This window comes from Manduca sexta, chromosome 24, assembly GCF_014839805.1.
Source record: "Manduca sexta isolate Smith_Timp_Sample1 chromosome 24, JHU_Msex_v1.0, whole genome shotgun sequence".
In the NCBI taxonomy this organism is placed as follows: domain Eukaryota; kingdom Metazoa; phylum Arthropoda; class Insecta; order Lepidoptera; family Sphingidae; genus Manduca; species Manduca sexta.
The window spans coordinates 15300607-15313401 of NC_051138.1; the positions used below are offsets into that span (position 1 = coordinate 15300607).

General features: G+C 36.9%; 1 protein-coding gene across 1 annotated transcript in view; it reads left to right on the plus strand.

The window, feature by feature from the left end:
• LOC115450010 (gamma-aminobutyric acid type B receptor subunit 2) overlaps positions 1-12795 on the plus strand; it is a 129233-nt gene that overhangs the window by 99674 nt on the left and 16764 nt on the right. Inside the window, exons 3-5 of the mRNA XM_030177915.2 lie at positions 6948-7132; positions 7993-8136; positions 10568-10680. Of these exons, the coding sequence (XP_030033775.1) occupies positions 6948-7132; positions 7993-8136; positions 10568-10680 (442 nt within the window). The remainder of the gene's footprint in view (positions 1-6947; positions 7133-7992; positions 8137-10567; positions 10681-12795) is intronic.

Consider the following 12795-nt stretch of genomic DNA (forward strand, 5'->3'; position numbering starts at 1 on the left):
TACAGGATCATTTTGACATTGCGTTACTAAATGAAACCACATTCTTATGTACTTGGAAATAACACTTTACAATAAGTTACTTGAGCCGTAGATGTAAAATAAAAAAGTGTAAGTTTCGAACAAAATAAATATGGATGAAAAGTAAATTTAATTTTACGCGCCCTAATGCCACTACTACTATTCTAAGAGAATTCGTCGCAGCTGCAACAGCATACTTTCAGTCAGAAATACAGTTACCCACACACCATATTCGCATTAAACTACTAAATGATAAAAAAATTAGAAAACTAATACCAGGATTTTTGGTGAAAATATTCGTTATTAATGAGTGATTTTTGGCAGTGTCAGCAAAAGTGAAGACGAGTATGTAATTTCATTTAGTAACGCAATGACAAAATGACCCTGTATTTACTGTTTAACTGTTTGACTGTTTAACAATATGGAACGTTCCTTATTTTAAGGTGTTGATCGTAACAGTATTTGTAAATGTTGGAACCAACATTGGATCAAGTATACAATTTGTCTCCTGTCAGTTGGCCTCGCGACGCAATTCGACGACATTCTTGCGAGTACGGAATTTCTTAAACATTTATATTCTGTTTCTGACAAATAAAATGTAGCATTGGATATTCATTTTAGACCCTACATATTGACACGACGCCTTGTAACTAAGGCATCAAGACTATTGAGCCTTCATGATCACGCGTAGAGGCGTGTTAGATGATGATTCGTTTTAAATTTATTATAGACTGACCCCCTTATATTGAGATACAACAATATTACCCAATCATAACGGCCCTACGGCTACGCATTGCGAAGGCTACCTTGCCGTCAGCACTGAGAAACAGACCTGTTATTGTGATAACAGGTCTGTTATCACAATAACAGGTTGAAGCTGTGGCTTCACTCCGTCCTTAGATAAAAAAAGTCTATGAATAAGGGGGCGATCATATAACTTGCAAATACTTATAACACACAGTAAATTAAGTCTTACCAAAATTTTTATATTGCTTGTAGATATTTGAAAATTACGTATATAAAATGTTATATCCATGGGACGAATTATGCGTGATGAAAAGTGGGTGCACTAATTACGTTCCTGCCTATCCCTTCGGGGATAAACGGCGCTAACGAGTACCTATATAAACCAGTCAAAGGCGAAGTGGACTTGCGCACCGATGGTTCTGTACATACATATATTTTTTTAAATAAACTGCATTTGTGTGTATAGTGTATTTTCGGTTTTCAGACTTTTTTTATATATGCTGTAAGACATTGCATAAGTCACGAGACGGACTGAGATAGTGATTCTTTTAGAGATATGGAACTCCTAACATTATAAAAATCATAACAAATACCACTAACAATTATAATCAATAACATCAAATAACAAAAAATCATAAATAAAATATCAAAACCATGACCAATTTCAACATAAAATAATGAATTGAGCTCGAATCAGTTGAACGTTTGACGGGACGCCAGTTCCAGTGATCGCTGCAAGCACTCGGCACAATTGGGGGGGGGAGTCGGTTGAGCGTGAACTGTCAAGCACGCTTGAGCCATTCATTGATTGCACACAACATGTACCGGGCACTCTGTAAACGCATTGACGTTGATATTTAGTTACCAAATTGAACCTTACGTTCCAAAACGTACCATATTTTGCGTATATACGCTAAAATTGATGTACAAAACAAACATATCACGCCTTTGTCCCTGAAGAAGTAGGCGAAGGTGTAACCACGGCGCATACTTTTCGCTAAGTGTGTTCAGTCCCATGATGTGATAGGAAGCGAGCCTAACGCCATATCGGACACAATATGTTTTTTTAATGCTTTGAATGACGCGACGAGCTTGCCGTTCGCCCCATGGTAAGCGATACGACCGCTCATGAACAGTAGAAACACCATCCAACACCTTGAATAACAAAGTATTGTTTGGTATACCACTGCGCTCGCCATCCTGAGACATGAGATGTTAAGTCTTATTATGTCCAGTAGTTACACTGGCTACAATGTTCTTCAATCGGGAACACAGCAGTGACTACACACTGCTACTGAGGGGTAGAAGTAGACATTGCAGACTCTCACATATGAGAGACCTACCACCAGTAGTAGTAAATTCCAAATTGCGAGCTGATAATGAGCAGAAAAAATTGTTGGTGATATGATTCTAAAGCAATTTAAACATAGCCATAAACGATGCAATGTTAGTACTTTTAGTTATTATGCGCTTGAGGACGCGCAACAAAAACATGAATACTCAGCCCGTTTAAAAAGTGATGTAGTTCTTAATAGGTAAGATATAAGTACGAATTAAAATATTATTATGTATTATAATGCTTTTGTATGATAAATCTAACTTTATCTAAGTTAGATTTATTCAGTCTTAAAACTGAGTGCTAACAAAACACAAACGTTTCAAAATCAATCTACATACATTGCGAGAATGTTATATGATAAATATTAAAATATACCCAGAGGGCAACGCGTACATCCATCACGCGAACGTTTAAATGGCTCGTATATTGTGTATCGGGACACCACGGTAGACTGAGCACTCGCCACGGCGCGCCACAACTCGCAACATGAGCGGTGCGTGAGCCTACGTTGGCTTTTAATATTGAAAAAGTAACAGTTTAATATTTAGCAATAAGTATTTTAATCAATGTTATAGAAAAAAAAGAGAGACATATTTAGTACTGGCATTAAAAAAATACAATAAGAACGTCTATATTATAATCAGTCTTACTTATAAACATTTTTTAGCGTTAAGAGGTGATTAATAATTGCTTAAATAGCTGTCAAAATCATCGCAGGTTCCTTAGTTTAAACCTTATTAAGACGCAAGGTGGCGGGTGCCGACTTACAGCTGAATGAGTGAATTTGTGTATTAACTACGCAAAGCTTTGCGAATTTTTTATAAGTAAAACTGATTATGTATATATAAGTATTTATGCTTCTTAAGATTAAAATTTAATAATAAATAACAGCAACGGCACCTCTCATTTAGTTTGATGCTGCCGAACCACGTTAGTTGTATCTTTAGTGTTTTGCCTTTTGATTTCTTATGTTTACGCAAATGTTAGACATTAAAAATAAACTATTTTTCGGATTTTATCGCGGTTTTAATATCTTACATTTACTCCCTTTGAAGACTTTGCAACCTTCATGGTCCCGGGGGGTCTGAGGTATAGGTCATCCGCAAAGTCAAAATAACAATATCTACCTACATTTCACAATTATACAACTTTTTCAAATAAAACCGCGAAAGTAAAATATTGAAACAGCAATAAAATCCTAAAAACAGTTTAATTTTAATGTTATGCATTTTGTCTCAAATTGTTTTACATGAATAAAATTTATAGTGCAGAGTTTAGGTTAAATACATCTACTTTGAATGCTATTCGGATGTTGCTATCCAGAAACCCATTTTTTTCTCTAATCCCTATTCTTTTCCGTTAAGGTCGCCAGCGCTTTCATAAATTATTTAGATAAGTTAATGTTTAGAGGAAGGACCTATGAAGGCCACTGAACCTTATTCTTTATGAGAGTGTAAACCCATAACAAGGCCGTGTTACGGTATCTTCGTAAAATAAACTAGGAATGGTATTTTGTATGCCAATTTCATATTATTTTTTTATTGATTCTATTTCATATTAATGCAATGAAAAGATCAGAAAACATTTTAAAATCATTGTAAAGTATGTTTTTAGACGAATTATAATATGTGAGTTAACATGTTGTGTTTCAAATATGCCTCATACAATACACGCACACAGGACATTAGCAAGTTTCCGAACATTTGGACCGGTGATGTATGTACTGGGTGTTCGACAAAAAATACTTTAACAAAATACATCGGCTTTAAGGTGACCCTTCGGATAATCTTCAGACGGTACGTGATGTTTGAATGTGTTTCACATGTTTATACTCAATACTTACTACATACCAACTCCGTACAAAAAAAAAGCGGCGATAGCCTAGTTGGGTGTGGAACGGACTGCCGAGACGAATGTCCGCAGGTTCAAATCCCAAGGGCACACACCTCTGACTTTTCTAAAATCATGTGTGTATTCTTTGTGAATTTATCATTCGCTTTAACGGTGAAGGAAAACATGATGAGTAAACCTGCACATCTGAGAAGTTCTCTATAGGAATTTCGAAGGTGTGTGAAGTCTACCAATCCGTACTAGGCCAGCGTGGTGGACTAAGGCCTAATCCCTCTCAGTAGTAGAGGAGGCCCGTGCTCAGCAGTGAGCAAGTATATAAATACAGGGCTGATATTATTATATTATATAACTCCGTACATAATCCCATGTACCAAATACTATTACATTTTATTATATAAAAAAAAAAACATTTAAAAATTATACCTTTTTGATACATTGGAAATATCTTTACTTTTCGGTTTCTTGAACGTGCCTGTTAAGCCGTACACAGGCCACTGGTATTTGTTCTTTGACGATTTATGTACAACATCGCTCGATTTGAATTGGCCACAAGTGAATTCACATGAATAAACATAAGGGTCGATTTATTATAAAAAATGATAATTTTTTATGTTTAAATATGGTATAGTATTGGTAAGTGTGTTGTTAAATACTTGCTTTGTTAAAAATGACAATATTGCATTAGGTTTATGTGTTTAGTGCATGTAAAGATATTGTACCAGTGATAAATAAATAATAAAAAATCACACTTAAAGGAATGTTAAATCCACAGTTGTTAGTTGACAGTATTCTATAGAAACAATGAGTATAACAATAAAGTTGAAACCACAGACCATTAAGAAAAATGTCTGCATGTTCAAAATAGAAGGCACACACCTTTCCGAAGCTACGTGTGTTTTGCTTATCAATTATGGCTCGCTTTAGACGGTGTAAGAAAACATTTGAAGAAATCTACCTGAAAATTCTCCGTAAGAATTTCGAAGGTATATACCTAGTACTTATGGAAGTCTGCCAACCCGCATTAAGCCAGCGTGGTGGACTGAGGCCTAAATCAATGTCTTATCTCTGCGTCATCCAAAGGTAACCCGTTACTAAGTTCCTCAGGCATTAAATCCACCTGTATATATCTACTGAATATTAAAATAACTAAATATAATAAATAAATAAACCCTCTCAGTAGTAGAGCAGACCCGTGTTCAATGGTGGGTAGTATATAATACAGATCTGGTATAATTCTTTTTAACTGACCGTTTTATATAATAAAAAAAGTCGCCATTTTAAGTCGCATATGGACAATATGCAACAGCAGTTCTAGCCCTATAACTTGCAATAAAAATACTTTAAACCTGAACGAGTAAAATACTTCCATACATTCTATTTACAAACTCGAACAAACAATATTTACTTGCCAAAGAGCGAATTGTAAATCCACATTTGGCGCAAACTGTTTAGTTTCACACATCACTTCGCGTCACAGTTCGCTGAGCATCAGTTTCGCACGATCACTTCAGAGATTCAGGGGTAAAGGACGTGGAGATGGTAACAGATGGCAGAAATGTAGCTATTGTAGCGTGTGCTCGATTTGCTACGCGTATAGCATTGTTTGTACCTTCTGCGTCATTACTGCTAGTACGCTGCCCCCAATGCGCCGTTGATATGCTTTGAGTGTATTTTGTCTCGTAAAATACATGGTGAAAAAGTTTCGTTTTGACGCAACGTTTAGGCCTTTGTATTTGGCGTTGCCATCAATGCATATGTCCACGTTACGCTCGATGGTAGTCTTATACTGATTTCTTTTATTAGATATACATGATTCACTGTTGGTCTCTCCTCTCCGAATGAGAGTGTTTAAGCTTTAGTTGATCTACTGCAAGCTAACTTCACAAAACTTCGAAATTCTTCTGTAGAATTCGTAAATGTTTCACCTCGGCTATTGTCTTTCCCCGGATGATTTCCTTCACTCCCAAAGCAAGCGGTAATAGGTAATGTACAGCGATATTACCTAGACTGTTTTAATTTCTAAAATTATCTGGAATATCAATTAAAATATTTGGTGTAGCATGTCTGATCCTGTGTTAGCATATTGTGCGTCGGCCGATATTGGAAGTCGTCGGCGCGTCACCTCGCAGCTGTTATTCAGTTCAGTAGGCTGTTTACTTTAAACTTTAATTAAAACCGATGTATTACCGTAATACGTTTTTGAGCGTTAGTACGCACGGCTTCAAATACGTCAGCAAAGAATATGATAGTGGTAGGATATTTTGATACTCAAAAAAACTAAAGGCGTCATACCCCTACGCACTACGCAGTTTTTACAATGATTTTATAAAACCTAAATCTTGCTAATCATATTAAGAAATTTGAAACTGTTAGAACTCCAACAGATGGATAGAAGCTACTTGCAAATATAATAGCATAATGAGATATTTATTCCGGCAAAGGTCAGCACGCAGGCGAAACCGCAATCAAAAACTAGTTAACCATAAAGGTCAATTATGACATGAAAACAATTTATTTCTGGAGTTGGCAACCGTATTATGTTAGAAGTTCTGCCCCGCAAGTTTGCAGACGCGTCTTAACTAAGCCTGTTTTAATGCTAATTCACAAGTCCAGGGCTCCGATATTACTTGTTTCCATGATTTGCCCTGCTTAAGGATACGTAAACGTGTGTTTTCAAATTGTGTGGGCAAAAGACTTTTGCGCTCAAGAAAACTAGATTATGTAACTCAATTTCTGACGAAATTATAAATGTACTAGATTTTGATCGCGTCTCTGCCCGAGTGAATTTTTTTTCGTGATAACAGTCCCGTTTCAAACTATAACCACACCAATTATCATCAAATTAAATTTGAAAAAGTAGTTCATGAGATTAGCGCGTTCAAACAAACAAACCGTTCAGCTTCATGTAATAGTATAGAATTGTATTTGTATTCTTCCTTAAATTAAACAAATTAGCGAAATTCCCTAAAATTCCCCCAACTCTCTCCAACAGAACTCCCGAAGACCAGGTCGAACCGGATCGTCTCCATCCTGGGCCTCTTCGAACTGTCGATAGGCAACACGCCCAGGGCTGATGGAGTCTCCGAGCTAGCCGCTGCTAGGCTTGCAGTACACCACGTCAATCAGCAAGAAGTGCTACCTGGATACAAACTGCACCTTATTACTAATGACACTAAGGTATATTTTAATATAAAGTCTAAATTGAGGGGTTGAGAAGCAGACGTCACGACTGCCTTAACAATTTAGTTAAAGCATCTCTTAGCTTTATTGTAAAGAAAGAAGGTTATTGCTAATACAAAAAAATAAATATAAAAGGACTTAATAATTACTGCACTAACAATAGGGTTCCCATTCAGGTATATACTGCAATACTACCTATGTAATACTGCAGTGCTGGTTTTCAATTAGTAGCCCATATGACGTACAGACATCTAGTCGGTATACAGTAAAACTGAATAATAAAAATAGTATTCTAATTGTATAGTAGCGAATTATTGATACTTCATTGTTACCATTTTGTGTGGGGAATGGTTCAAGTTGATAACCACGTACTCTGCGTGGGACCACGAACTAACTTTTTATTAGATTAAGACAAAGAACTACGAAATAACAAGCCTGAAAATATAGATACCAGGATTTAATTAAAATTTAAGGCTTAAAACACAAGATAAATATTTGCTTATTTACTACATCTGTTTGGGCGATGGGTGCATTTAGATACCCAAACCGAGACGGAACTATATGTATCTGAAAATTCTTTTGTGATCTGAAGTCCTTCGTAATTCCTACCAGATAAAATCTTATTAAAAAATATGAACCCATAACAGTAAGTGTTAAGTTTTCATGTATTTAACAGCATAGCTTTATATGTAAGTCTCTGTAGCCAACGCCTTAGCTGTACCTCTAGCATTGCTTTAGACCTTGGGTGGCGGATACTGCTTACCATCAGGCCGAGCGCTTGCTTGTTGACTAAGGCAAAAAAAGTCTATTCGCCCATAATCCTTCTGAAACTCCACAATAACATTCACAACCCACAGTGCGACCCAGGAGTGGGCGTGGATCGGTTCTTCCACGCTCTGTACACGGAGCAGGAGTCCAGGATGGTGATGCTGCTGGGCACCGCATGCTCCGACGTCACCGAGAGCATCGCCAAGATCGTACCCTATTGGAACATCGTGCAGGTAATAAGACATTTAACACTATTTTTTTTAAGAGAGTAGTTAGGCCTCCAGATACCTTATTTAAATATCCATAAACAACCAGAATAACATTGGAATATTGTACTAGTGTTCTTTGGAGCATTTAACGCTACATATGTATTTTATAGCAAAAGCACACGGGACCATCAGACACTAGATTTCTTCTACCGTTAATAAACAGGCACAATAATAATTTAGTAGTGTTGATGTGAGTAGGTGTCTAAGTAGATTGTAGACCATTATTTTTTTACTTTTATCGCATGTACCAATGGCCAGGAGGGACGCGTGTGACCCTTATTTATTGAAATTACCTTTTTTCTCTTGCACGGGACCTTGGGTAGCAAGAATCCGTACTGGATACTATCACAATTTTAAAAGAAAAGAGCTCTGCAGCTTAAACGAAATTGGTATTAATAAAGAATGGTGAGTATTAGAACGTGCAAATATCGCATTCACAACCCTACATATAATTATCACTTCATTTGCTTTCTGTGAGACAGCTATCTCGGTTAGCTGAACTATTGAGATTGTAGATACCTATGTCAGCGGGGTCATTCAATTTTCAAAGTTCGATCTGCAATAATTATATCAAACGCAACTATTTAAAGAAAGATATCAGTGGGATTAGAAGGCAATGTGAGACTTGTCGCCAAAGTAGAAAATAGCCGAGCGCAGTACCATCCAGTCTAATTAAAGTTTAAAATGGCGTAGACCATCACGCAAACTTGCCCGTTTCCTCATTCAGATGCATTAAAAAAGTTGTCTTGTATAACAAAAACTAAATTTACCTGAGTAACAGTTCCAAAGTTTGTTGTTGTGCTGACATCATTTATCATGTCAAGAAAAATAGCGAGTCATGAAAATTCTCGCCATAACATTATGTTAACGGCTTTAATAATGTGTTATAGAAATTTGGCCTGTCATTGCCGGAAGAAATATGTTCGAAAAATAACGGAATATTGGATTTATTAACTTCGCTTTCGCTGTTCGATCGAATAAAGACGCGATATCCGGTTTATACACAAAATTAAAATTATCTTGGCCCGAGCTTTTGGTCTGTTTGCAAATTTTCATACAAATCTATTAAGCGATTCACAAATAACCGTCAAAAACATCTAAAAATATTTACAATTATTTACGAACTTTGTATTCCGAATATAATAATATTCAGATCTTAGAATTCAAAATGGCAACTGAAGAGCAGGGAGGGTTGATGAGGGAGCCATGGATACAACACATATTTCTCTGCATATAACTCCAGAAACTTGTATAAAAGAATATAGTTTATAATATGTCGTACCCAGGAGCTATATTTAGATTTCTACTCAATATCGAATTTCGTAGGCTCGACAAATCGCAATAATTTCATTTTTGTGGGAATTCCGAGAACATGGATACTTAAGCCTTACGGAAACGAGCCGGATGTAAAACAAAGCCTACTATTTCGATTCCTGAATAGAGACAAAATTTTATAATACTCGTTCATACAATGCTTATCAAACACAATACCTTCCGACTCACAACAAAACTAAACCAAAGATTCTCCAAACAACGTGAAACCAAATTGAACTCATGTACTAGAAAGCCAACCCAAATAACGTAATCAATCCTCACTCGAATTAACAAGATTTATACAACAATGTAGTTGACGTCCCGACGGGTGTTCGCAAAATTCACGCATGCCCTGAACCTAGGTATTCTAACGTGATTACCAGCGAAACAAGGCTACGTCAAATTCAAATATTGGATTTGCATCCGTCCATCCACTATCGAGGCTTTACCTGTACCGTCAGTGGAAAATGGACTTTAACCGAGCCAGTTAATGATTTGTTTCGGTCGGAAGATCTCTTACAGAGATGTTCATCACCGAACCAAATCCGGGCTAAGTTGCAAAGACGTCCGCTTTGGCTTCATTTGTTAGCTTTGCCATTGAAATGTGGGGTTGCGGTAATGAATCCGCCGTGAGGTCTCGCTACTGTTTTGTAATGTTGTGTCTAAGCTGTGTGCGACTTATAACTTTTTTTAGTTACCTTTTATGTTTTAGACTAGTCTTTACTTTAAACACTTGGCAGTCATATAGATACCCCGGTTACAGACAATAAGGCCTCTAACTTTTTGCCACTAGTTTGGCACTACGGCATACAGCTGTTTTCAATTTCAATAATTAATTAGACTCCTAGAATGGACCAATCAAAATAACTAATACGTTGTTCTGATTGTTCCATTTTTGTGATAGATTGGAGTAAGCGATTGGGATCGTTTGTATATTTTCACTTCATACATTTTTTTATCTGTAGCTGTCTTTGTTTGAGCCGGGAATAAAAATGCCTTCGTCTTAGTTCTGACAAATAGCCCAAGGGCCATGAAATGTTAATGTTAAATAATAAAATTGTCATTCAATTTATTGTACCAGGTGTCCTTCGGGTCGACGTCGCCAGCTCTCAGCGACAGATCCGAGTTCCCTCTGTTCTGCAGGACCGTGGCGCCAGACTCCTCGCACAACCCTGCCCGGATAGCGTTCATCAGGTATACATCTAATTATTACTGCTTTGCTGATGGTAGGATATATTTTATATCCACCCGAATACCGACCACCGTACACAGGTGTTAAACCCGCCATAGTTGCCCACGTAAGTATGTCGCGTTCCGGGATCTGCCTGTGCATATCTGGTTCAAACATCCCAGCATAATTATGTCGACTCCCGAGGGATAGTCATCTCTCGTCAGTTGACATTCTACTGGACCCCATTCCATTTACCATCAGGTGCAATGGAGACACTTAACAGTGCAAGTATAAAAAAAACTCACTGAAGATTAGTAATAGTCACGCAGATGCTGTAAGTAAAATGTAACAACTATCAGCTTCATGTTAGGTTAGTCTAGTATCTGGGCAGTGTCTGCGCAACGCCTGAGTTCAATTTAAAGGTATAATAACAAAATCGTTATTTATAAACGTGCTAGCAAATTTTCTTTGAAACAGTAAATCGTAAATAAGGCATTAGACGGCGAACATATATGACTGTGAATAAGGTAGTTTTCTGTGTTAGATTTTGTATATTATTTGTTATGTAACAAAAAATAATATGAAAATGAAATTCTTCAGTAATAATAATATCATAATAATATCAGCCCTGTATTATATACTTCGCCCACTGCTGAGCACGGGCCTCCTCTACTACTGAGAGGGATTAGGCCTTAGTCCACCACGCTGGCCTAGTGCGGATTGGTAGACTTCACACACCTTCGAAATTCCTATAGAGAACTTCTCAGATGTGCAGGTTTCCTCACGATGTTTTCCTTCACCGTTAAAGCGAACGATAAATTCACAAAGAATACACACATGATTTTTTTAGAAAAGTCAGAGGTGTGTGCCCTTGGGATTTGAACCTGCGGACATTCGTCTCGGCAGTCCGTTCCACACCCAACTAGGCTATCGCCGCTATTTCAGTAATATCAGCGTCAAATTTGGTTGAAAAATAAAGCAGCTATACATTTTGATTTTACTCACGCACGCAGCGTTATGGCCGGTGACACTCGGTGACGTCATAATGTGCTGACTGATATTTGACAACTACCCCTTCTACCAAATTTCAAAGAATTATAACATATATTTTATTGCATGGATATAGAAAAATATTTTTCTATTCGATTTTGGATGACACACATTTTTGATAAATGTATTTAACAAAAAGTAGTCAACCATATTATAAGTAACGAAAACACCCCAAAGTTGTTTACACGTGTTCGTGACTATTTGTCTGTACTTGGCAAATATCTGAATCAAGGGTAATATTTCACGTCGAAATATTGACATTTGACTGACATCAAACTGACAAGTTGACAGCACAGGACAATGACGGATAACAGGTTCATACATCCGATATTTTCGATATTTTTTATTCCAAGCCGACAGACCGGCCAACTAAAGATTTTGTTGTTCATCAAAGTTAGAAAATACTTGAAAATATAAACTAAAAACTCATTACCTACTTAATTTAACATTCCACAACCGGCGCTAAGTTATAAACTCCTGTTTTTAAATGAGATATCAGCCAACTTTGTTAAACTTAAAAATATTTTACGCATATATTGTAATTTTAGTAGGTTTACGTTGAGAATGGACTGAGAAATACTCTCATTTTATTAAGCATTCTGTAGAAAGAGACAAAGCGAGCATTCAGCCAGTACCTTTATGTTTGTCACATGCATGAGAGCCGGGAGTGGGTACACGTAAGTGCAGGTGAATCCGCTTGCCCATAAATCGCAAAAAATATAAGTCACTGAATAAATCTGCAACAATGGGAACTATGGACCACAGAGATATTTTCATGATAATGCATTTTTAAATGAGTAAATTAGTAAACAATCTGTCATATAAGAGGAAATCAATTAGTTCTCTAAGATCTTATGAAGATAGACTGAGACATTTCAAACTTATATCTCTTAAGTCTCGTCGCACTATTCTCGACAATGTTATTGATTGTCCAGAACTTCTCGAAAAGATCGGTGTTAATGTACCTTATAATATCCCACGACACCCTATCGCGTTATTCAAAGCTCCTCGACATAGAACAAACCTTGGTAAACACTCACCTATTGTGCGCGTGGTTAATTTGTACAATGATGTCACTTGCTGCGGCT